This window comes from Neovison vison, chromosome 14, assembly GCF_020171115.1.
Source record: "Neovison vison isolate M4711 chromosome 14, ASM_NN_V1, whole genome shotgun sequence".
NCBI lineage: Eukaryota > Metazoa > Chordata > Mammalia > Carnivora > Mustelidae > Neogale > Neogale vison.
In genome coordinates, this window is record NC_058104.1 from 18638606 (window position 1) to 18660819 (window position 22214).

The 22214-nt window shown below is 47.8% G+C and overlaps 1 protein-coding gene across 1 annotated transcript in view; it reads right to left on the reverse strand.

Moving 5' to 3' along the window:
• Positions 1-8848: 8848 nt before the first annotated feature.
• ADCY9 (adenylate cyclase 9) overlaps positions 8849-22214 on the reverse strand; it is a 119592-nt gene continuing 106226 nt past the window's right edge. Inside the window, exon 11 of the mRNA XM_044233650.1 lies at positions 8849-19638. Within this exon, the coding sequence (XP_044089585.1) occupies positions 18450-19638 (1189 nt within the window). The 3' untranslated portion in view covers positions 8849-18449. The remainder of the gene's footprint in view (positions 19639-22214) is intronic.

Consider the following 22214-nt stretch of genomic DNA (forward strand, 5'->3'; position numbering starts at 1 on the left):
CTCTGTTGTTCACAGCTTGAAGTTCCTGATAGTTTGATCTCTGAGCACTTGTTCTGCAGATGGTAGGAGTCTTCTGTGGACATTGGCGTCTCAGGGCCTCACCTCCCACCAGCTCTTTGCCTCCCTGGGATGGGTTCTCTGCTGCCGGACCCTGGTGTCCCCAGCTCATCTGGGCTCCCCCGCTCTGCTCCTGCATGGTGACCCCTGGCTTGTCTGCCCTTCACCCTCTAGTCCTGATTCTGCCGCTGGTTCTCTCCGCACAAAGGCAGATTAGTGCTTCTCTGCCCCACTCCTGCCCCACAGCGTCCAGTGTGACAGGAGAGCCTGGGATGGGATGCCAGCAGGGCTGCACGCAAGCCTTCCCTATCCAGGGAAGGTGAACTCAAAGAGGCGATAGTATGGACAAAGGCAGTAAATGAGGGTGGGCTCAAGAAGCAGAGGAGGGGGAGGCAGGGGTACAAGTGGGCTCACTACAGGTGTGAGGCTGTGCTCTCAACCCTTAGTCTTGTATTAGAATCAGCTAGCAAAAGTGGAAAACACAGTTTTCCTCGCCCAGTTTAATTGGTCTGGGGTGGGGCCCATATACTTATCCTTCAAGAAGGTCTCCTGTGATTCCCGGGACCCACCAAACCAGCCAGTGTACACGACCTCTAATTGGATGGATTAGAGGCTTCGGGGATCTGACGCTAGGTGGCGCCAGACAGTAGGGCCTGACCTGCTCCCGGGAGGCTGGGGAGAGCGGCGGGGGCGCGGGGAGCGGCGGGGGAGGGGGTACGGCGAGGTGGGGCCGCCCACTGGTTCCCGGGTCCGAGGCTGGGCAGCAGAGCCTGGCCGCTCACGTGGCCCTGTTTCCTCGCCTCTTTCGCAGGACTGTTGGGCGGATTACATGCAATTACCCAGCCCTTGCCTGGACCCTGGAGAGGATGTGGTCCCTGTTCCCCTCCCGGCCATGCCTTCTCTCACTATAGGTGGGTCTGTGTGCGCAGGTGAGTCGCTCCTCTCTGGCAGCACATCTGGAAGGCTCTGCGAAGTTTGCCAGCTCAAGGCATGTCTTAGAGAACTGTCCATTGGCAAGAAAATCACGTGTTTTGTTTTGGTTTTGTTTCTGTTTTTAAACAGGAAATTTATCAGAATAGCCCAAGAACGTATTTTCTCTACACTTATGTGATGGGAAATGAGAGTCCCAGTGAGGACCCTGAGACTCTCCACAGTCCCCAGTCCCAAAGGATTCCATTTTCTTCCGCGTTATTTTCACGTATAGTGCTTTAAATATTTTATAACAATTTTGAAGCAGAGGCCCATCACTGAGGTTGACTAATGTTGGTAGCCTTCCCTGATGCAGAATGTCGTGGAAAACCCAACAGGCAACAAGCATTTTGAAGGAAGGTGTCATCTTGCAAGTCTGACCACTTAACATACTCCCTTTTGTGAGGCTTGAGTTAACCTTTGCAAAATGGTGTTTCCTGTATTACCGGTCTCCTCTCTCCCTCCCCATTTTATTTGAAACAGTTTCTTCAACTAACAGTTATTTGCCAATCTCTGGGTAAAAATGTTCCAGTACCCCCCCAATCCTCCAATAAATAATAGAAAACCATCCATACTCCTAGGAACCGCCGCATCTAACAGGGAGAGAGGGAGGTCGGGGAATAATGCCCAAAAGGTGAGCTTGGGATTTTATGGAAACATGCTTAGGGGACCCAAAAAGAAGCAACTCATTACTTTTTAAACATTGTATTACAAAAAAAAATACAAATAGAAACAAAAGTAAAAGGAAGAGTAAAGTGAATCCTGTCTACCTGCCACCTGACTTACAAAACTGCCAGTCTTGCCTCATCTTTGCCTCACCAACCATAAAACTGCACTCACTCCCAATGAACAACTGAATGATTTTTAGTAAATATATATACACACTTGCGCAACCATCAACCCCATGCAATGTTAGAATATTTCTACTACTATTTTTAAGGGGACTCTTTGCCACCAGTTCCTGCTCTCCTCTCTAGACTTAGGCAACCATCAATCTCTCTATCTCTGTTGATTTGCCATTTCTGGACATTGCAGATAGTAGAAATACAGAATATGTGGTCTTTTGCTTCTGGCTGCTTTCCCTGAGTATCAGGTTTTCAAGGTTTATCCATGTCGTGATACAGATCAGAGCTTCGTTCCTTTTTACTACGGAATGACGTTCCGTTGTATGAAGAGACCAAGTGTTCATTATTTAGACCACATAAGTATTTACCTGTTATTAGTTGTTGGCACATTGGGGTTATTTCCACTTTTTGGCTGTTAAGACTAACACACTGGACGTCCACATTCGAGTCACTGTTTGGACATTTGTTTGCTCATGTCTTTGGTAGGGATCTAAGATTGGAATTACTGGATATTATGGTAAATGTAACATTTTAAGGTTCTTGTGCCAAATTTTTGTTTTTCCGACATACCACTTTAAATTCCCATCAGTGACGTATAAGGATTCTGGTGTCTCAGCACCCTTGCCAACACCTGTCATTTCTTTATGATTTGAGCCATTCTGGTGGGTGTCGAGGGGCCTCTAGTTGTGGTTTTAACTTACATGTTCCTAATGAATGATAACACGGAACATCTTTTGGTGTGCTTATTGGCCATTGGTACGTCTTTGTGGAAATGTTCATTCAAACCTGTTGTCCAGTTTTTAAAATAAACTTTTTACTTTGTTACAGATTTGCAGAAAAACTGGGAGGAACTGAGTACAGACCCTTTGCATCCCTCACAACCAGTTTCTCCTGCTGTTACCATCTGACACGAGTCGCGGACATTTGTCACAATTCCCCAAAGCCCACGTTTTCTTGAGATTTCCTTTTTTGAGTTTTTACCTAATGCCCTTTTCCTGTGCCAGGGTCCCATCCAGGACAGCACATAACATTCAGTTGTGTCACCTTGGTCTCGCCCTGCCTGTGAAAATTTCTTAGACTTTTCTTTGTTGTTGTTTTACCTTGACCTTTGATAACCTTAGTAGTTTTGAGGGAGACTGATCAGGTATTTTGTAGAACGTCCCTTAATCAGGATTTGTCCCTGGTTCTTCTCGTGATTAAAATGGAGCTATAGGTTTTTGCGAGGAAGCCTTCAGAGGTAAAGTGCCTGCATTAGGTTGGCTTGGGTCGCCCCACAAATACCACAGACCAGGCAGTGCCACAAACAGAAATTTATTCGCTTCCACTTCTGGAGGCTGGGAGTCCAATGTCAAGGTGCTGGCAGGGCTGGTTTCCCCTGAGGCCTCTCTCTCTCTCCTTGGCTTACAGATGACCCTCTTCTCCCTGTATCCTCACATGGTTCTTACTCCATGTCCTAACCTCCTTTTCTTAGGAGGACCTCCATTCTGTCAGATTAGGGCCCGCTCCCATGATCTCAGGTAGCATTATTAACAACCTCTTTAAAGATCCTATCTCTAAATACAGTCACATTCTGAGGTGCTGGGAGTTAGGACTTCAACATATAAACTTGGAGAGGTGGGGGTGGGCGACACAGTCCAGCCCCTAACAGTGTCATTCTCATCCTTTCCAGGGTCTGTACTATCGACGTGACTTATCATTGTGTTTGTTGACCTCAGTCACCAGGCTGAAGTGTGTTTGCTGGTTTCTCCACTGTAAGGTTATCCTTTTCTTTCCTATTCCCATACATGCTCTTTGGAGAGAAGTCATGATGTACCACCCACATCATAGGTTTTGTCTCATGGTAGGGATTATGTGACTATATTATACTCTGTACACCTCTTAGAAGAAATACAGGGGTAAATCTTTGCGACCTTGGTTTTGGCAATGGAATCTTAGATATAACAGAGCAAATAGATAAATTGGGCCTCATCAGGATGGAAAACTTCTGTGTATGAAGGGATATCAAGAAAGTGAAGACAACGTATAGAGTAGAAGATATTTGCAAATTACAGATCTGATAAGGGTCTAGTATCCTGTTTATATAAAGAACGCTTACAACTTAACAATGAAAAGATAAAACTCTATCTTTTACAAATCAATGCTGTACGGAAGAACCTTGTAGAGAAGATACTTGCACGTTTGAACGCATCTATAGAATCAGTTCCCAGAAGGGTGTGTGCTTTTCTCATTTTGACAGCTGTTGCCAACTGCCTTCCACGGAGGGCACATCCGTTTAGATTCCTCTAGGATTTTCTTTTCCCAAACCCACTCTGACATATGACAACACTGACGAGAACGCTCATTTCAGCGTTATTCGTAATAACTCCAAACTGGAAACAACCCAATGCCCCACCACATGAGAGTGGAGAGACACAGTATGTTCTCGCCATACCACAGAACCCTACAGGACAATGAAAAAGAACGAAGTTCTGCTACCTGCCACGTGGAGAAATCTCACAGGAGTGTCAAGGAGTGAAAGAAGCCAGACACAAAACAGTACTTACTGGGGCACCTGGGTGGCTCAGTGGGTTAAGCTGCTGCCTTCGGCTCAGGTCATGATCTCGGGGTCCTGGGATCGAGTCCCATGTCGGGCTCTCTGCTCAGCAGGGAGCCTGCTTCTCTCTCTCTCTGCCTGCCTCTCTGTCTACTTGTGATCTCTCTGTCAAATAAATAAATAAATAAATCTTAAAAAAAAACAAAAAACAAAAAACAGTACTTACTGTAGGACTCCTGGGAGGTGGCTCAGTTGTGGAGCAGAAGGAAGAAGCCATCTACGATAACAGAGGTCCATGCAGCAGTTAGCCTTGGATGGTGGGGCACTGACCACAGTGTCACAGGAGAGTCTCTCCAGGCGCTCAGAGGGTCCTATACTTGGATCTGCGTGATTGTGACGTAGGTATATAATACATAAAAACTCATTGGGCTGCATGTGTTTCACTGATGTAAGTTATATCTCAATAAAAAGTAAGAAGGTTAAAAAAAAAAAAAAAAAGCCAGCCCTGCTGGGCTAACCACACGGACATGGCAGCAGGCAATCTCCTTAGCCACGAAGAGTCACACAGTAGACCCTGCTTCTCTTTTGTCCTGTCTTGAACCAGCTGTGGGTTGCAGTTGTAAAGAGGGGATGCCTAGCAGCGGAGGTGGCCTCTAGGATTAGTCTGGTGTCCAAAGTTGCCCCAGGGCAGGGTACTGTCTTACTGCACCCTTCCCAACGCCATCCCTGGCTAGGGATTCTCTGCACTAGCTGTTGGGCATCTGCCCAGCTATTTATAGCCTTGGGACTCTGCATGAAAAGGGCCTCATGCAACGGCTCCTTCTTCCTGCCATGGACCTGCTCCTGAGCCCTCTCTCCCCACCCACCCCAGGCTTTAAGGTTTCTGGAACATTCTAGGACCCACTGCTAGGCTACATGTTGCTATGGTGAGGGGTCTCTCCTGCAGTGCCGATTCCTTAACTGCCTGCCCTGTCCTGTCGAGGTTCCCAGTTCTGAGCCCAGCCCCCTTCAGGACAGCTTGGAAAAGGGCTGAACTCTCACTGCTTATCCCCACCCCTTCTTCTGGTGGGGCTGAATGGGCTGCGTGCTTCAGGAGCCTTGAATCTTCTCTCCAAGCCCTGTTTGGCCCCAGGCTAATCTTGTTCCTCAGTTTGGAAAATCAGGATGCTCCCCTACACTCCCCACCCCCCACCGAATCAGAAGGATGGTTGGCTGCCCACCTGGCCACAGCAGTGGAGGAAAGGAATCGAACCCCTGTGCTTTGTTCAGCTTAAACCTTCACAGGGGAGGGATGCCGGGGGAGCTCAGTCAGTTAAGCTGCTGCCTTGGCTCAGGTCAGGATCCCAGGGTCCTCCAATGGATCGAAACCCGCTGCTCAGAAGGGAATCTGCTTCTCCTTCTCCCTTTGCTGCCCATCCCCCGCCACTTTGTGCTCTGTCTCTCCTTCCTCTCTCTCTCAAATAAGTAGATAAAATCTTAAACAAAAAAAACAAAAAACAAAACAACTCCACAGGGGAGCCCCTCCCCTTGGGCCTTACCAGGAGGGGGCAGGACACTTAACCCCACAGGAGATGTGATCTAGAAATGCATTTGAAAAATCCAAATGCATTTTAAAGGTAGTAAAGACATTTGCCTGCCTCCTCTTTTTCCTTCTCTCTCCTCTCTTTCCTTCCTCCCTCTGTGCAGTGGAGGATCCTCTCCCCTTGGGGAGGAAGGCTGGGTAAGCCAGACTTCACGTATTCCCCTGGGTTGGCGTAAGGCTTGAGGCCCACGTTCCCTGTGCCACAGACTGGCTGAAGAAGCTGACAGCCCTGGGGTCTGGGATCGCTGCACTTGTAAGGGCTGAGAGGTGGGACAAGGGGGCAAGTGGTCTGCTCAGGAGCAGAGGGATTTCCCTTGGCCTCTACCAGTCAGCTTTTCCACCGAGGGCTGTCTGTGGTCTGCATGCCTCCGACCTGTGAGAATCCGCCTTCAGGCCCTGCCTTTGCAGAGTAGGGGTGGGGGGCGTGGAGCCCAGGAGCTACTGACAGAAAAACAAAGCAGAATTAGTTTTCACCCTCTGAGCCTGTGGCTGCCTGCCAACTTCTCCTTCACAAACGAACATTCGTTTTCATTCTGGCAGTTTTTGTCAGGTTATTGCAAATGGAAGGGTGAGCAGACTGAAACGGAATGACATTTGCTGAGCTGGAAGGACGGCTTCGAAGTCTAGTCCTCGAGAGCTCGGCAGTGCACATGTGCTTTTCGGGGACACTCTCCTCCGTGGGGCTGGGAATCCAAGTCAGAGCCGGCCTCATTTTACCAGCCGCTCTCTGGTCTCCCAGCAGTTACGCTTCCCTGTGAGCAGAGTAAGGAGACGTATAACCTGTATAAGACGAGACCCCATGTCAGCCACCTCTGAAAACACGTACGAGACCGGTGGGCACCCAAACCACAAGATAACAGAGGACTCTACATTGGCATCACATTTTAATGTTCCTATAAACTTATGAAAACCTTGAAATTAAAATGACTACCTCACGACATACCAGAGTGACTAATTTAATTGAAAAACAAAACCGAATGCTTCCAGAAAAACGGATACTTTAAAGCTAATACAGCTTAAAAATTGAAAATGATATCCCCAAGTTTTAGCATTTGCTCCCAGATCCCTTTGGCTGTAAGAATTTGTTAGACAAGTTCCTCTCTTGTTTTCTTCCTTTCTTTTTTAAGATTTCATTCGCCACTTCAAACCCCTCAAACCCCTCAGACTGAAGTGGCGGGGGGTGGGAGGTTGGGGTACGAGGTGGTGGGTATTATAGAGGGCACAGCTTGCATGGAGCACTGGGTGTGGTGAAAAAATAATGAATACTGTTTTTCTGAAAATAAATAAATTGGGAAAAAAAATTTAAAAAAAAAAAGATTTCATTCGTTTATTTGACAGAGAGAGAACAAAGCAGGCAGAGCGGCAGGTAGAGGGAGAGAAAAGCAGAGTCCCCTCTGAGCAAAGAGCCTAATGTGGGGCTTGATCCCAGGACGCTGGGATCAAGACCTAAGCAGAAGGCAGAGGGTTAACCCACTGAGCCACCCAGGCACTCCTTGCAAATGTTACAGGCTTGCTGTGCTGGCTTCATCCTCCTCTCTCAGGTGCAAATGGGCAGGGAACCATGGACTCCAACCTCAAGGGGAAGGTCTTAGGGGCCAACTTGGATGACCATATCGACTCAGGAGAGCCAGTGGGCTGGAAAGGGGTCCCTTCCAGGGTATGATTCTATTTAAAGAAACGCTTTCTTATTTTTCCACAAACTAGCAACGGGGGGGGGGGGGGTGAACAATGTTTCCTTCATGGACAGGAAAAAAAAAAAGTTGTCACAGGGCTTTTGTTAACAAGCACATCGGAAGACTTCTTACCTCCCTTGCATATCACTAAGTGGCTAGGAGAGCAAGCCTATTCTCTTTCCAGCTAGTTGGGCTGAATTTTAAAACAAAAATGAAAACAAGCCTGGTCTCCTCCCGGAGGGAGCACAGCTACTCTTGGTATCGTGTTTGCTAACCAGCATCACACACCTGTTCACCAGCCGGCTTCACACACCTGTTTACCCAACACCAGCTTAAAACAGTCAGACTCAGAGCTGAGAAGTACACACCTAACAGTCTGCCCAGGGAAGCTGACCCAACCACACTTGGAAAGAGCTTTCTCTGATTCCGGGCGCCTCAGCTTGTCGGCTTGTTTCCAGCCTATTCTTACAACCCAGGGAATTGGCAGTCACACTTCCAAGTGAAAAAATTGGGAAACTGGGCCAGTGAATAAATGCTTACTTTGGATCTGTACTATTGATTAAAAAAAAAAATCACTGGAAAAAATGAGCCCTTTTCTTCCATTTTTGCTCAAAGCAGTCCAAAGAAAACAAGTTTTGGTTCACTCCTGTCTGTGAGCTCAGCTCGGTGTCGCACAAACTCCGGAGAAGTCACAGAGAAAGCTCGCACCAGACATGCCATGGTGTGTCCTATCTGTGATTCAGAGGGGCGGCACCTTCCCCTCGGAGGGAGGAGAGAGATTCCTGGGGAGGGCACACTTCTTTGCTCTCTTTCTCTACGTGCCTGTCTGCACACATTCCTGACTGAAGAGAGGGGCTAATGAACCCACTAATCCCCACACTGGCATGTGAGGCCCTGGGAACTTGCAGCCACACTGTGTGTTCCTGACATGCGGACTCAGCTAGGGAACACTGAAGGCAGCCCTGCCCCTGAAGGCCGGCTGGAAGGGGGCCTGTAGCACCTTCTCCCCCTCCCACCCCTTCGGCCTGTGTGGTGGGTACACACACGTGGGTAAGCTCTGTGAGTCCGTGTTGTGTTAAAGGGAAGTTTCAGGATTCCTGCAGATAAGTTCACTTTCTGATTGATAATTTCTATGAAGCACGTTTTCTGTTTGAAATTGTGCCAACCCCGGAATAAACAAACAACAAAACAGAGTTAATTATACTGTATTTTGAATTATTTTCCCAGCCTTCTCCATGTCTAGTGTGAAGTTTTCTCTAATACAGGACAACAGTTGAGTATACAACAGATTACAAGGTCTGTAGGAATGAATTAAAGATAATGTGCTTCTATCTATATACAGATATAGCTTGGTATCTCATAGATACAATTCTTCCTGGTTTTGGTGGTTGACAAAGCATAAGCAGTTTCTTAGGTATCTAGTTATTATTTACAGTTAGGCTCCTTCCCTTTAACTGGAAACAGGCTTCGAGTTCCCCTCTCATCAGTGCTTTTGTCTCTCAGAAGAGAGAAGAAGGGAGGGAATGTGTTCGGAGGGGACCAAAGAAAGAGCCACAAGCAGTTTCTAGAAAATTGGATTAAAAAGAAAGATATCCATGCTTTTGGAACGGAAAGATTATTAGAATCTGGGATTTCTTTCTGCATTTCATGACAAGCAAGAAGCAAAGCCCATGCGTATGAGGCTCTCTGTCAGCACGTGTGGAAGAAGGCCAGGTTTTGGGTGAATGTATGACCACCCACAGGTCAAAAGGCTGCTTGAACAAACCCCTGTCGCCCCTCCACAGTGACTCACCACCATGAATGGGGGAGCTTATGCCCGGGGAACCCATCAGGACAAAGCTGGAAGGGGCAATGTTGGCGCGTGGGGTTCCATTAGGACCTGCGTGCCTCACAGAACTGATTTTGGTGTAAGGATCATTGCATGGATTGAGACGTTTGGAAGCTGATTTTAGTAACTGGATCATCTCAGGGACGGCTCATCCTAAAATGCTGTCCATTACAGGTCGTGAAATTGACACAGGATTTCCAAGAGGATGTTAAGGCTTTGGGTTTTTCACTGGATGCTCATCCTTGTGTTGTGACTGGTGCTTCATTGGATGCTGTAGCGTGAAGAGGGTGCACCTGGACGCCCTGCCTGGCGCACCCTGATGGCTTATGGCACACCTGCAGCTGTGGCACTTGAGGGTTGAAGAGGTGGCAAAGGGCTGTGTGGGATCCAAGACCTGCTGCACCGGGTCACGGACGCTGGTGAACTGCTCTTTGTTGACATCTGTTTCTCTGGGCGTCCCCGGATGGTCCTCTGTTCTGTCCCTGACCTCCCCCAAGTCCAAGGACAGCTTTGGGAATCCTGGGATACTGGGGTTTGGTGGGAGTCTCTGAGAGTCAGGCTTGCTGCTGCCCAGGATGGCCCTGGAATATCTGCTTTGTGAGCTCAGTTTAGACTCACAATTCCCAGCTCGCTGCTCTGGTAGCTTCTTGGAGCTAAAACCAGAAGGGTCTTGCAGATTTTTTCCTGAAGGGTCATGGGTGCCACAGGCTTCGTCTAGGACCTTGTGACCGTTTATGCGAGGGACTTGGAGCATTGGAAGGTGGGCCAGTGTGTGAGGTACCGATGTGGTGGGGGTGGGGCGGAGCGTGACAAGCATGACCTGAAGGACGCCAGAGTTCACTAAGAAGACAAGGAGGCAGCAGAAGGCTTGGTGCAGTGTAGGTGCTTGGAGATTGTCTTCTTGCATGGCAGAGGAACTAGGGGAACGGTGGCTATTCTGTTCCTCACTGCCCAACTGTCTGAGGGCACACGAGACGTTCACGCTGGCCTGGCTGTGCTCCTGCTAGAAGACATCGAAGGGGCTGCTGCTATGGGCACTGATGACAGAGGCACTGATGACAGAGGGAGATGGTGGCCGGAGCCACAGGTTGGGAACGCAGGCAGACTCTTCGGGAATTCGAGTAACGATCAGATAGTGGGTTCACTAGAACATGTTAGGTTTGCTCTCACAGCACACAGATCTGTGCCTCCTGTATTCTGCCGACAAAATGGGCAGCTGAAGGAGGAGATGAGGAAGTTTGGAGAGGAGATACTGAAAGCAGTGAGGTGACCCCTTGTTTTGGCTGCGCAAGAAACGTGAATGGAAGAATTTGGATCATGATGTGATCGGTGCAGTCAAATTACTTTGTCTCATTAGAAATATTTTAGGGATAAGGATGCTTTTATCCTAAATTATCTGGATGACTGCTTCAAATCTCCCCCACCCCCAACACACACACATAGTTTTATCTTATCTTGTTAGGTTTAAATTGAACTAATTTCTTGGAAGTTCATGTAAATTACATTTTTCAACATTAAAAACAAACAAATCCAAATGCTCTCCAGGTATCATGTTAGATTAAAGTGCTTCAGAAGTCTACAGAACTCCTTGACTGAAATTTTTAAGAAAGTACAACACAACATGCAATTAATAATAGAAACAGGAGATTGGGGCAATATTCAGCCATATTCTTCTGTGTTAAATGAAAATTCCAAACATATCTGTAATGCCTCAGAAGCCTTCTCTTGAGGAGGAAGAGGTAACATTCTGGCAAACCAAAATTACCAAAGAAAAGTTCCACCAACCCAGCACATAAGACTTGCCACTAAAAATTAAACTACTGGCTTCCTCAGTCCTTTGTAAATAGCCAACAAAGTCCACTTTTTACCCAGGAGCCCCAAATTGGAGGAAATTACAATTACATTCTATGATACTTCAAGTTAAACAGCTGAGTTATACTTTTCTTTCCCTCTAATAGTTCCCTGAAACACTAGAAATGTACAGATGTATGATAAAGGTGTTTTTAAAATGACCTAACATTATACATATAAAGAATTTATTGTGAGATTAACAGTTGCGGGGGGGTGGAGAACCTGATTTTGTTTTAAAGGTACGCGATCTGTTTCTGTTCCATTCGCAGGAAGGACAGGACAGCAACATAACCTGCGCTTTCCACAGATCTTTCTGAAGGCACGGACAAGTTCCAAACTTTGCATTCCCATGGCGCTCTTGGTTAGCACACGGACACCAATCCATGCGGTCCCTGGAATAATTTCGGAACGTCTCCATTCTAGGCGCACACTAGGTAATAGCTTAAATACTCCACATTTAATTCAAGTAGCCACTCTTACAAAAAGAAGGGGAAAGGGAGAGAAGGGAAGATTTATTTTACCTTGTTGAGTGCTTGGGGACCTGGTATCTAATTTCTCCATTTAATTGCACGATGACCCACTCCACCACCTGGATTCTTTGTTCTTTCTTGGCAAGGAAGGGGGAGGCTATGACAGGCAGTCACGTGGACTTGGCAGCATGCTCTGGGGTCCAGCTCTGCAGCTGGGAACCGTGGGCAGCAACCGGCTGGACTGGGGCAACCCCCTCAGCCATGCTCTGCGATCTGTTGTACAGAAAAAACACTTCTGCCTATCCACACAGGTGAGGCATCCTGAAGACCAAAGGGGTTCTCTGTGTTTTGAGTTCCTTCGTGGAAAGCTGAAACGGGAAACTGCTTGATGGGCACAGACATGTTTGCCTAGGTGAGAACTGAATGTAGTGGCCAAAGGGTTTATTTCTTTCAATCAGTAGAATAGCAGCTCGCTGTGTTGTTGTAGGGTTATCTGTATTCCTGAAGTTAGACAGTGAGGATGGCATATGGCATGGAACTGAAACCTACTTGGGAGGTCAAAGAGGGCAGTGGAAGGGGGTGGGAAGCAGGTAGAGTGGAGGCACCTGTGTCCTTGGAGAGGCATGACTGTCCATGAGGTGGGGCTGGCTGGTCGTTGTGGGAGGCCTCCCAAGAGGCCAGTGCTGGAGACCCGAGAGGCTGGAAGCCAGGGAGAACATGAATGGAGATCTTCCCAAGGAAGGGCTCGGTGAGCTGTGAGGTTGGCCTTGGGCACACGGTGTCACTAGGGAGTCAGTCTCGCAAGTGTGCGGGTGTGCAGCTCTTCCCTTTCCCATTCTGCTTCCTTTTCCCAGGATCATATGGACAAATCCAAACAATCCCTCCTTTCTGACACCATTCGCTGGCCTTCCAACCTACGTGGCAAGAATTTTCTTTGCTGAGAAGGGCAAGAAAGTCAGAGAAAGATGAAGACGAGAGAGAGCAATTTGTTCAGAAAACTGTCCCCTGCCAGAAGCCGCTGCCTTGCCTGGTGACAGGGCCCAGGGCAGAGATGGGGTGGGCAGAGACCTCTGGCCCCCAACTCCCTCCCAGGCACTTCTCTCAGGGTGGTGCTATTTCAGAAAGGCTCCCTCCAGCCAAGTCAGTCCAAGCCAGTGCCTTGTTCTGAGACCCTCGTGCTGGGGCCCCACCTGCCATCTGGAGAGGATGGTTTTAAAAATAAAACAGATGATTTCATGGGTTGTACTTGGAGTAGCTGCTTTCTCCGTGAGGGATCAACACAATACGGGTGCAAGCTGTTTTCTCTGCTTCTCACGTGTTGCTCTTTCTTCAAAGTCTACACTCCTTAAGACCATGAGTACAAAAATCACCTCTTTGTTTACGAATGACTCTGAGAACCCACTGCGTAAGAACGTCAGCAAGGAGAGGCTGTCGCTGTGCCAGCCCAGCTACCTGGAAGTGCCCTTCTGTTTACTGAAGAATTCACCGTGGGAAAGCAACAGGAGAAGCAGTGTCTCTCATCACGGCTGTTGCTGGAATATACTCCAGCCTCACAACAACTTGAATGGTCCAAAGAAAGGGACGTTTGGCATTATTTGGCACATCGTTGTCGCTCAGCAAATACTGGCCGAGTGTTCCTTATCTGTTGGGAAGACTCTAACTTTATGAAACTGTAAAGTCCTTTGAGTGGCTCCTTGAATATACTTAAACAGAACTCAAACATAATACATGAAAATATCATTTGCTTGGGAATGCATATGCAAACAAACCAGCATTAACATGGTGAGACAAATTTCCAATAGAGTCCAGAAATGCTTGGGAACCTCACTTGCAGAGAGTTACAATAGAAAAATCAGCATTCCTTAGTCATTGCAGATTGGGGGCACCTTTTCTGAATCTGGGGACTTCTGAAATTGTATGCAACATTAAGATGGTATATTTGTGTTGTGTATTTGCATGTGTGAGTTTGTTTTCTGGAGAGAAGAGACACAACTATCATCAAACTATCAAAGGCTCTGTGAGTCAAGAAAGGTTAAGATCACTGTTTTCAATGACTGAGATTTCAGGAGGCGCTGGGCTCTTGATACACAGCCACTTAATTTGCTTCTCCTTCTGGTGTCCAGGCCCAACAGGAACAGGGAGAATTCCCCAGACTTAAGTTGCTCTAATATATAGTGACAACTCTTTGGAGTCATGTAATTAAAAATAATAATTTTCACATAGGAACTATATAAAAATAGACACTTGGGGAGGATTTTAATTTACACGTATAAGGTGTGCAAGTGTGTACCTTTCTTAATTGCTTCCTCTTACCTATCTCTTCCCCACTTAGCTTCCTTTACCTGGCCCTCGGGATCTATTCCAGGTGGCCACAAGGAGATTCCCCACAGAAAAGTAACCACATGCAAGAGAGAAATCACAAAAGCTAAGTTCTGAGTCTTACTGCAAAATTCTTTCATGAATGCTAAGTCTTCAAAAGTCCCCAGGGTACCCCTTCTAGTAGAGACCCACCTTCTCACAAGACCTTCAGTGCAGCACAGACCATGACTCTCTAACCTCCAGAAAGGTTCCTAGGGTGTGGGAGGGAAGGATGCCCACGTCAACCAGTAGTGCCCTTATAGGCGCCATGTTCCAGCAGAGAACAACCTAGAAGCTCGATCCCTCTTTAGCGGATGAACAAGGATGGGGGACCGTATCTTCACGTCCCTCTGTTGAGTCTTCAAGAGGGTCCTGTGCTCTGAAGTTGCTGACAAATACTGCAGTCACCAGGAAAGACTTCACTGGGGGAGAAGGCTCTACACCCCAACAGCTCTACAGTTTTGCTTTGGATCTGGAGGTGTTGTGAACGCCCAAGATGTATACAAACGGCATGTATGGTTTCTGGGAAGAGGCTCTATGACTTTAAATGGATTCTGAGATGGGTGTGTGACTTTCCCTGATGTGGACACCCCCAGGAACTTTGTGAGGACAGGCTGTGTAGCTGTGTCCTTTCAGAAAACCGCCTTCATTTTCTTGGTCAATTCCTTCCCCTAAGATCTTGCAGGAAAAACTATATCGAAGGCCTAATAAAATAGGGATATCTTTGCAAGCCAAACTTGTCCTGAGACCTGCTTTTTATTTTTGTTAAAGTTCCATATAAAAATAAGATTTTTCAACCGAAGTTAACTGTAGCAAATATATCCATTAGACAAAAAGAAACCATATACATAAATAGGATCGTTTCGGTTTTTTTTTTTTTTTAGTCGTCTTGTTTTTAAAGTCATAATGTGAAAGAAAGGCAAATCTTCTTATTTCCAGCCACAAATCGCAGGGAATAAGGAATGCCCTAATTTCTGAAGTGCAAACTGATCTTTTCAACGAGGAAATACCAGGCATCAAATATTTAGATTTTAGAATATTTTAATATCCATTTCTTGAGTGGATGCATTCTGAAATAATTAGAATTAACAGTTTAAAAAGAGCAGAGTGAAGAAAAGATGGAAAATGCAAACAGTTGGTTCTCGTCAATTTAATTTCAGGTTCTAGGCATGATGTGATTTTCTGAAACAACCAGCCAAAAAACGCTTACCTCAAAAATCTAGAAATGCAGATGCAGACAGATCTTTGGAAACTACACATTGTTACAGTCCATGTGGCGGGAAGCACGCGGCCCTCTGGCTCTCAGTGTCGTGTGCAAATGCGCAGGTGCTGCCTTCGAGAGCAGTCAGTGTTAATGGAGTCGTGTGCAGGTGTTGCATAACCGGTGTGACTCTTCAAGCTACTTAAGGGCTTCATAACTGATTCTCTACATTTGTTTGCACTGGATAAAATTAGGTGTGCTTGTTTATATATATATATATACATATACATATACATATATGTGTATATATACGTGTGTATAATTCGGTCTGACTTGGGGCCAAGAAGAAAACAGCAATTGCAACTCAAAGCAGCTATTTACACACATTCAGTTCTGAAGTATTGCTTCCTGACCTAAGTTCGTAAGAGGTATTGCCTCTGTGAAGAGCACGTCCGTCGTACTGCTAGCACTTGAACCACTGCTCAGGGGCCTGTCCTCAGGGACTCTGTTCAGGGCCAGCGGAGCTGGAGGCGAGGCATTTCCGCGGCACAGATTCTGTGGTCCTGCGTTGAGGTATGCTTCAGGGCAGGAAACTGAGAAGGACCCAAGCCACGTAGTGGCTCAGCGAGAACATCTGTACTGGTGATTTAGGAAGGCTCGGGGTGTTGTGTTGTTTTGTTTTGTTTTGTTTTGTTTTTTTTAAAGACAATTTGGAATTCTGGGTGAGCCAACCATCAAAGTCTCCGATGTGCACACTGCTGGACCATATCACCGGGCGTTCAGACCCTCTCCCTGAGGTCCGCGGCTTCCCAGAGTCAGGAATCACAAACACTTTTGCAGGAAGGGAAGGGGAAAGACAATGTGCAGGGGAGGAAGCATGTGCAGAGATTAACCTTGTGGAACAGCAGAGACACAGGTGGCCCGGCGGCAACCACCTGGCCCCCTCACTGCCAGAGCTACAGAGCTTGAGGGCAGAGGGCAGAAGGAGAGCCCCACACTCCAGTACATGCCTTAACACTGATGGGAAAAGCCCCTAACACGCCCACAGTCCCTATGGACAAGAACGGTGTCAGGTAGTGTTTTAAAATTAAAATAAAAATAAAATCTCTGTGGTTTCTTAGAAGAATACATTCTTTAGAAGCAAGAGGTATTGTCACACCATCCTTCCTCCAGCATTGGAAGACCAACAAACTGACAGTAAAGCCTGAAGGAAGATCTTAGTTACTGAGAATGCTCAGTATGACTCCCTGGGACGTCAAGATCTTGGCTGTGGCTGCATTGTTGGGAGACAACTCCACGTGTGTTCCCCCACCCTGGGAAGCTGGCCCATCAGAATCCATATTTCCTGATCCCAGAAATGGCAGACTCTAGATGAATTTGGGGAGGGGCGAGACTGATAATGCGACTTGATGTAGATGTGACATTATACAAAGATTTAGCAGTGAAAAGAAAATGCACAGGGTGTGCCGGTGAAGACCTTAAACAGAGAAGGAGCTAGTTCTCAAACTATCCTGTGAACCGTATGCTCGAGTCACCTTGAAAGTAACTTTGCCGATGACAGGGCAACACGGGCCTGAGTTCAATTCCATGTACATTCCAGACTCAATGTGGCCAAACGTCCTCACAGGCAGGATCAGCAACAAATAACCACAAGTGATTTCCTTCAGGTTTCTTCTACTTGCCCTGGCTTGACACCTCCTATACATGTGGCTGATTCTGTCTCTACACAGCAGGAGGAGGCCAGCTAAAGAGGGCTGGGGTTCAGCAGGTTCATGACTGCTACACACCAGCCCTGCACAAGCCAAGAGTGGGAGAGGATGAGGGACTTCTCGGGGGTGTACAAGCCAAAGCCGCTGGCACTGTCTGCCCACCACTGCCCTTGACCCCGACCCCCTGCCTCATGCAGGGCCGGGCTCTGCCTCAATCCCTGCCGTGGGGAGGCCCCGAGGGTACAGATCCGCAGCCCATGGGACAGAAGTGGCAGTGCCCATAAGGTTTCAGAACCACGGCTGAGAGCATCTCTGTCCCCGGGCCATCCCAGGGCACGCTGGCCAGGCCCGGCCAGGCCTTGCTCAGCCCCTGTGTGGAGTAGTGGCCCAGAGCAGCCAAAGCACTAACAGACATCTTCTCATGCTTCCACTGTGCCCCCTGCAGACCCCCTCCCCCCAACCCAGCCTATCTATGTCCCTTTGCCGGAAGGACCTGACTGCTGCTCCCCCCAAGACACACATTCCCTGATAAATAAATAAATAAATAAATGCAACCCTCAGACGTTTATTTTGAGTTTCCCTCTCCGAGGATTCAGCTTCAAAGACAAACCCCTTCGCTCCCAGCTGGAAACCCCTTGGTGTCCAGGGCAGAATGAAACACGGCTTCTAAATACCTTGGACCTGGGTTCACGAGCTCTGCTACTGGCTAGCAACTGCAATCTTGGCCTGCGCGGGGAGGAAGCCCTGACAGCCCGAGGCCCCAGGTACTCTGGAAGGCGCAGGTCGGGGCGGGGTGGGGGGGTGCACGTGGGCCATCCTGGCTGGCGGCTGCTTGCAGCCCACGGCCCCCCACCTCCCCTCACAGTGAGTTACTGGCACTTGATCTCAGATTCATGAATGAAAGTGTGTGCGTGTACATGTTTACACAGAAAGGTCAGGTCACTGGAAAACACTAGCATGTATACAAGAAAAAAATGCAAAAACATTGTACTAGCAAAAACAAAACAAAACCCCAAACTGCCTTGTGAGAAAAAGCAATAAAATGATATCTTAACCACAGCTTTCGTTTAAAAAGTCCAGCAATACCCCATGCCACGATCTCCACGGGCCGCCTCTGTCCCCAGACGCGAGGCCACGGTCAACCCCTGAAGGCACTTGTTCTCCACGCTGCTGACGGTCACACCCAGGGGATGGGGCTCCAGGGGAGAAAAAGCAGAGAGACGGATGTATGTGGCGCACGCAGACGTCAGGGCAACGACCACACGGCGCTGTGCCCGGCGACGGAGGCTGTGGTGCTCGGGACACACAGCAGGTGAATACAAACTCGATTGTGTTTCGAGGAACAGAGCACCGCGGCAGCGACAGGCGCTGCGTCACACGCTCTTGGAAACGTTGAGCCTGGTGAGTTCACTGGCTTCTTCCATGCCTACTTCTTCACAGTCGCTTTTCTCTATGGCTTTGCCAAATCGAGACCTCTCTTCGGGTTTGACGGGCTCCTTCCATGGCCTCTTAGAAGATAGGTGAGCGTCCTTGGCTTGCATGTTGTTTTCAGAACCCAGAGACGTCTTGTCCGCGTTCTGTACAGAAGGCACCAGGTTGGCGATCTCGTCCGTGGGAGACCGCCCGATGCTGCCGTCCACCTGGACTCGGATGTCCGGGGAGATGGACAGCTGGTGCTGCGGCACGGCCCCGCTGTCCATGCACTTTGGGTACAAGTAGGTCTTCATCTGGCCCTTGCCCTTCACATTCACTGTCCCCCGGTAGTCGAAGTCGTAGCCCATCTTGCTCAGGACGCGGTAGCTCTCCTCACTCACCTGGATGCGGCACTCCACCCCCGTGCTGTCCATTCTGCTGGCGATGTTGACGGTGTCACCCCAGATGTCATACAGCAGCTTGGTGGTGCCGATGACTCCTGCTGTGAGTGGCCCATGGTTGAAGCCGACCCTGAGCTTGAAGTTGAACCACAGCATGTTGCTGTTGAAGTCGTCCACCACACGCATCATCTCCTTGGCAAACTCGAACAGTACCTGCAGGTGCTCCTGTGGGTGGCCACCGTCCTGGCACTGGGCGCCGTTCAGCCCCGATGCAGCCATGTATGTGGCCCCGATGGTCTTGATCTTCTCGATGCTGCTGTAGCCTGGCCTGCTCAGGAGCTCGTCGAAGTCCCCAATGAGCTCGTTAAGGACCCGGTAGCACTCCTTGCCCCCTTCGTAGTTCTCCTCGTAGAACTCACTGAAGTTGACGATGCTGGCGAAGATGACGCCTCCACTGTCGTGGTTCTTGGAGTAGGTCTGGGAGACCTTCAGCTGCTCAGCCACGTGGTAGGGGATGATGTTCCTTAGCAGCCAGTCGGCTTGGTCCCTCATGCTCTGGATCTTGGTGCGGTGAAGGTCTGCCTCCACGTCCCCATGGTAGTGCAGGCGGTAGCTGACCTCGAATTCTCGATTCAGGAACCAGACCAACAAGAGCAGGAGAAAGAAGACCAGAACCACCTCCTGGCCAATCAGGCTGGCTGTTCCGCCACCATGCGGCAAGGAACTATTGCACGGATTCCCCTCAGAACTGGAGAGCAAAGAGAAGAGAAAGGACGTACCTTCTTAAGTGCATCTTTTAAGGAAGAGGTTGCTGCTCAGGGCTTGCAGGTTGTGAAAGAGACCAGCTACCTAGCCTCTGCACCAAGTCCTGTGGAGTTCAACTTGTCAGCGACCTGCAGCCGCAAAGCTACCCGATGCCATTTTGGCTGGCTGAAGGGGTGCCGCGATAAGACTGATTGTTGTAACTGATTTCTAAGTAACTACTTGATGACTGCTTTTTCAGGAGCTGTTAGCTCTTTGATTTTAAAAATCTTTTTATTTCCAACAACCTTCTATTTCGAAAATTCGGAACACTATAGGAAAGTTAAGAGACTAGTAATACGTTTGTACGCCCTTCTCCTGGATTCAACAATGGCTGACATTTGGCTACTTTGCTCCTTCCCTCTGTCAGCACACACACATGCACACACAGCTTTCCTGCTGAACATTATGATATCATGATACTTAGATCCTGAATATTTCAGTCCCTATCTCCTCAGAAATAAGGACATGTCCCTATGTAACCACAGTACCATCATCATACCCAAGAAACTTAACATTCTCTGACACACTTACTTTTTAGATTTCTAATCCAAGTTTAGCTCTGAAAGATGTGTAATTTTACAAAGAATTGGTGTAAGTTCTATATTGTCTACTTGTATAAAAGTCCACGAATGTACCATTACCCTCTGGTAGGTTAGTTTTATTTTGTCAACATCATTTAAGACAATGTTAACATTTTTACAAATAATAGGTATACTTTTTTTTTTTTTTTAAGTAGACTCCGGACCCAGCATGGAGTTCCATGCAGGACTTGAACTCACAACCCTGAGATCAAGACCTGAGCTGAGATCAAGAGTCGGATGCTTAACTGACTGAGCCACCCAGGTGCCCCAATATGTATGAAGAGTAGCACCTTGTGAGAAATTCAAACAGCATAAACAGTAGTATAAAATAAGTATCTTTCCTGTGGGAAAGTTGTGGTTTTCTTGTGGGTTGCAAGAAACTCTAATACATGCATGTACTGTAACAATCAGGTTCCAACCCTGGGCATTTGGGCTGTGCCCATCCTTCACCCCCAGGGAATGCTACTGTGCCAACCCTGTGCATAGGAGGGAGTCGGTCTATGGGATAAACTACCAGAGTTGGAACTGCTGAGTCACGTCGACTACTGCACATTCATGATTCCAGTAAAAATTTGCACATTGCCCCTCTCATTTCTGTTCCCTCCAGTAACAGCCTGCTTAAGGGGGGTAGGGGGGCCTTTCCAGAGTTGGACAGTGCTGACCAGCAACAGCTGTGACTGAAGATTAGCACAAACACAGTCCCTTGGAAAGCTTCTTTTTTAGAGCTAATTTCTCCACTCAATAGTACTACATTTTCATCAGAAGAAATTTAGGGGAAAATGCAGAAAGAAGAAAAGTTTCCTCCACTATTGACCATCCAGAGGCCATCACTGTTAACAAGCATTGGGTTTCCTTCTTGTCTTTCTTCTGTTTACAAAGCTGTGACTGCTCTGTTCATATAAATTCTGGGCCCTGATGTGCTTCTAAAGCACATAGAATGGGCTTCTAGATTTTACGTGGCAATGGGTCGAGTCACTGTATAAATTATATATAAAATGGATGAATCCTCAGTTTTGATATCTCCATGGCACCAAAAGCTCAATTCTGTAATCAGAGCATTGAATAAGTTTTCTTGTTGCCGGTGACTTAAGGACATTATAAAAAACAATGAACTTGACCAATCTGGCCATAATGGTCCTCTATGAAGTATAGTCATAAAGCCCAGGCCTTGGAGTAAGAATCCCAGGACTCTGTCCCAGCTGGACCACTGCAGAGTCTGGAACCCTGGGAAAGATTTCTAGTTCTCGACTTCCTCATGTGTAAACTGAAGATGGGCTAGAGTATCGCTAAGTCCCTAGTGGCCTCAGATTCTGTGCAGAAAAGAGTTATTAACATAGCAGGTCTGAGGCTGTCATCCAGAGAAAGGCCTACTGGCAAGAGTGCCCGAGGCTGGCCTCAGGATCTTGGATCTGGGGAGGTAGGTTCCCACTGTGTCTAGAGTGTGCCTTCCTTCTGAGCATCTGGAATTTTGGTCCCTGCAGCAGAGATGCCTATGTGACCGGCCTCTAATAAAAACCCTGGGTATGGAGTCTCTGATGGGCTCCCCGGTAGACACCATGTCACCTGCAGTGTCCAAGCACACTGCTGGAGGAATTCGGAGCATCCTGGACTATGCCACAGGGACCGGACTCTCGAAAGCTGGCAACTGGTTTCCTCTGGACACTACCTCATGTATCTTTACTTGCTGCCAATTTTGCTTTGTGTCCTCTCACTGTGACAAATCACAGCTATGAATATGCCTCTGGGTGGAGTCCTGAATCCTAGAGAATTCCCAGTTCTAGGGGTGGTCTTTGGGATCCCTGCCATAAGTTTCATAACTCGTCCCCTGTGAGCTAGAACCAAAAAATGCCTCCATACAGTAAGACACAGTACCCTTACTTATTCTTCTGTCATTGAATCAAATGGCAATACATATCACGAATCTCAAGTACTAAACAAT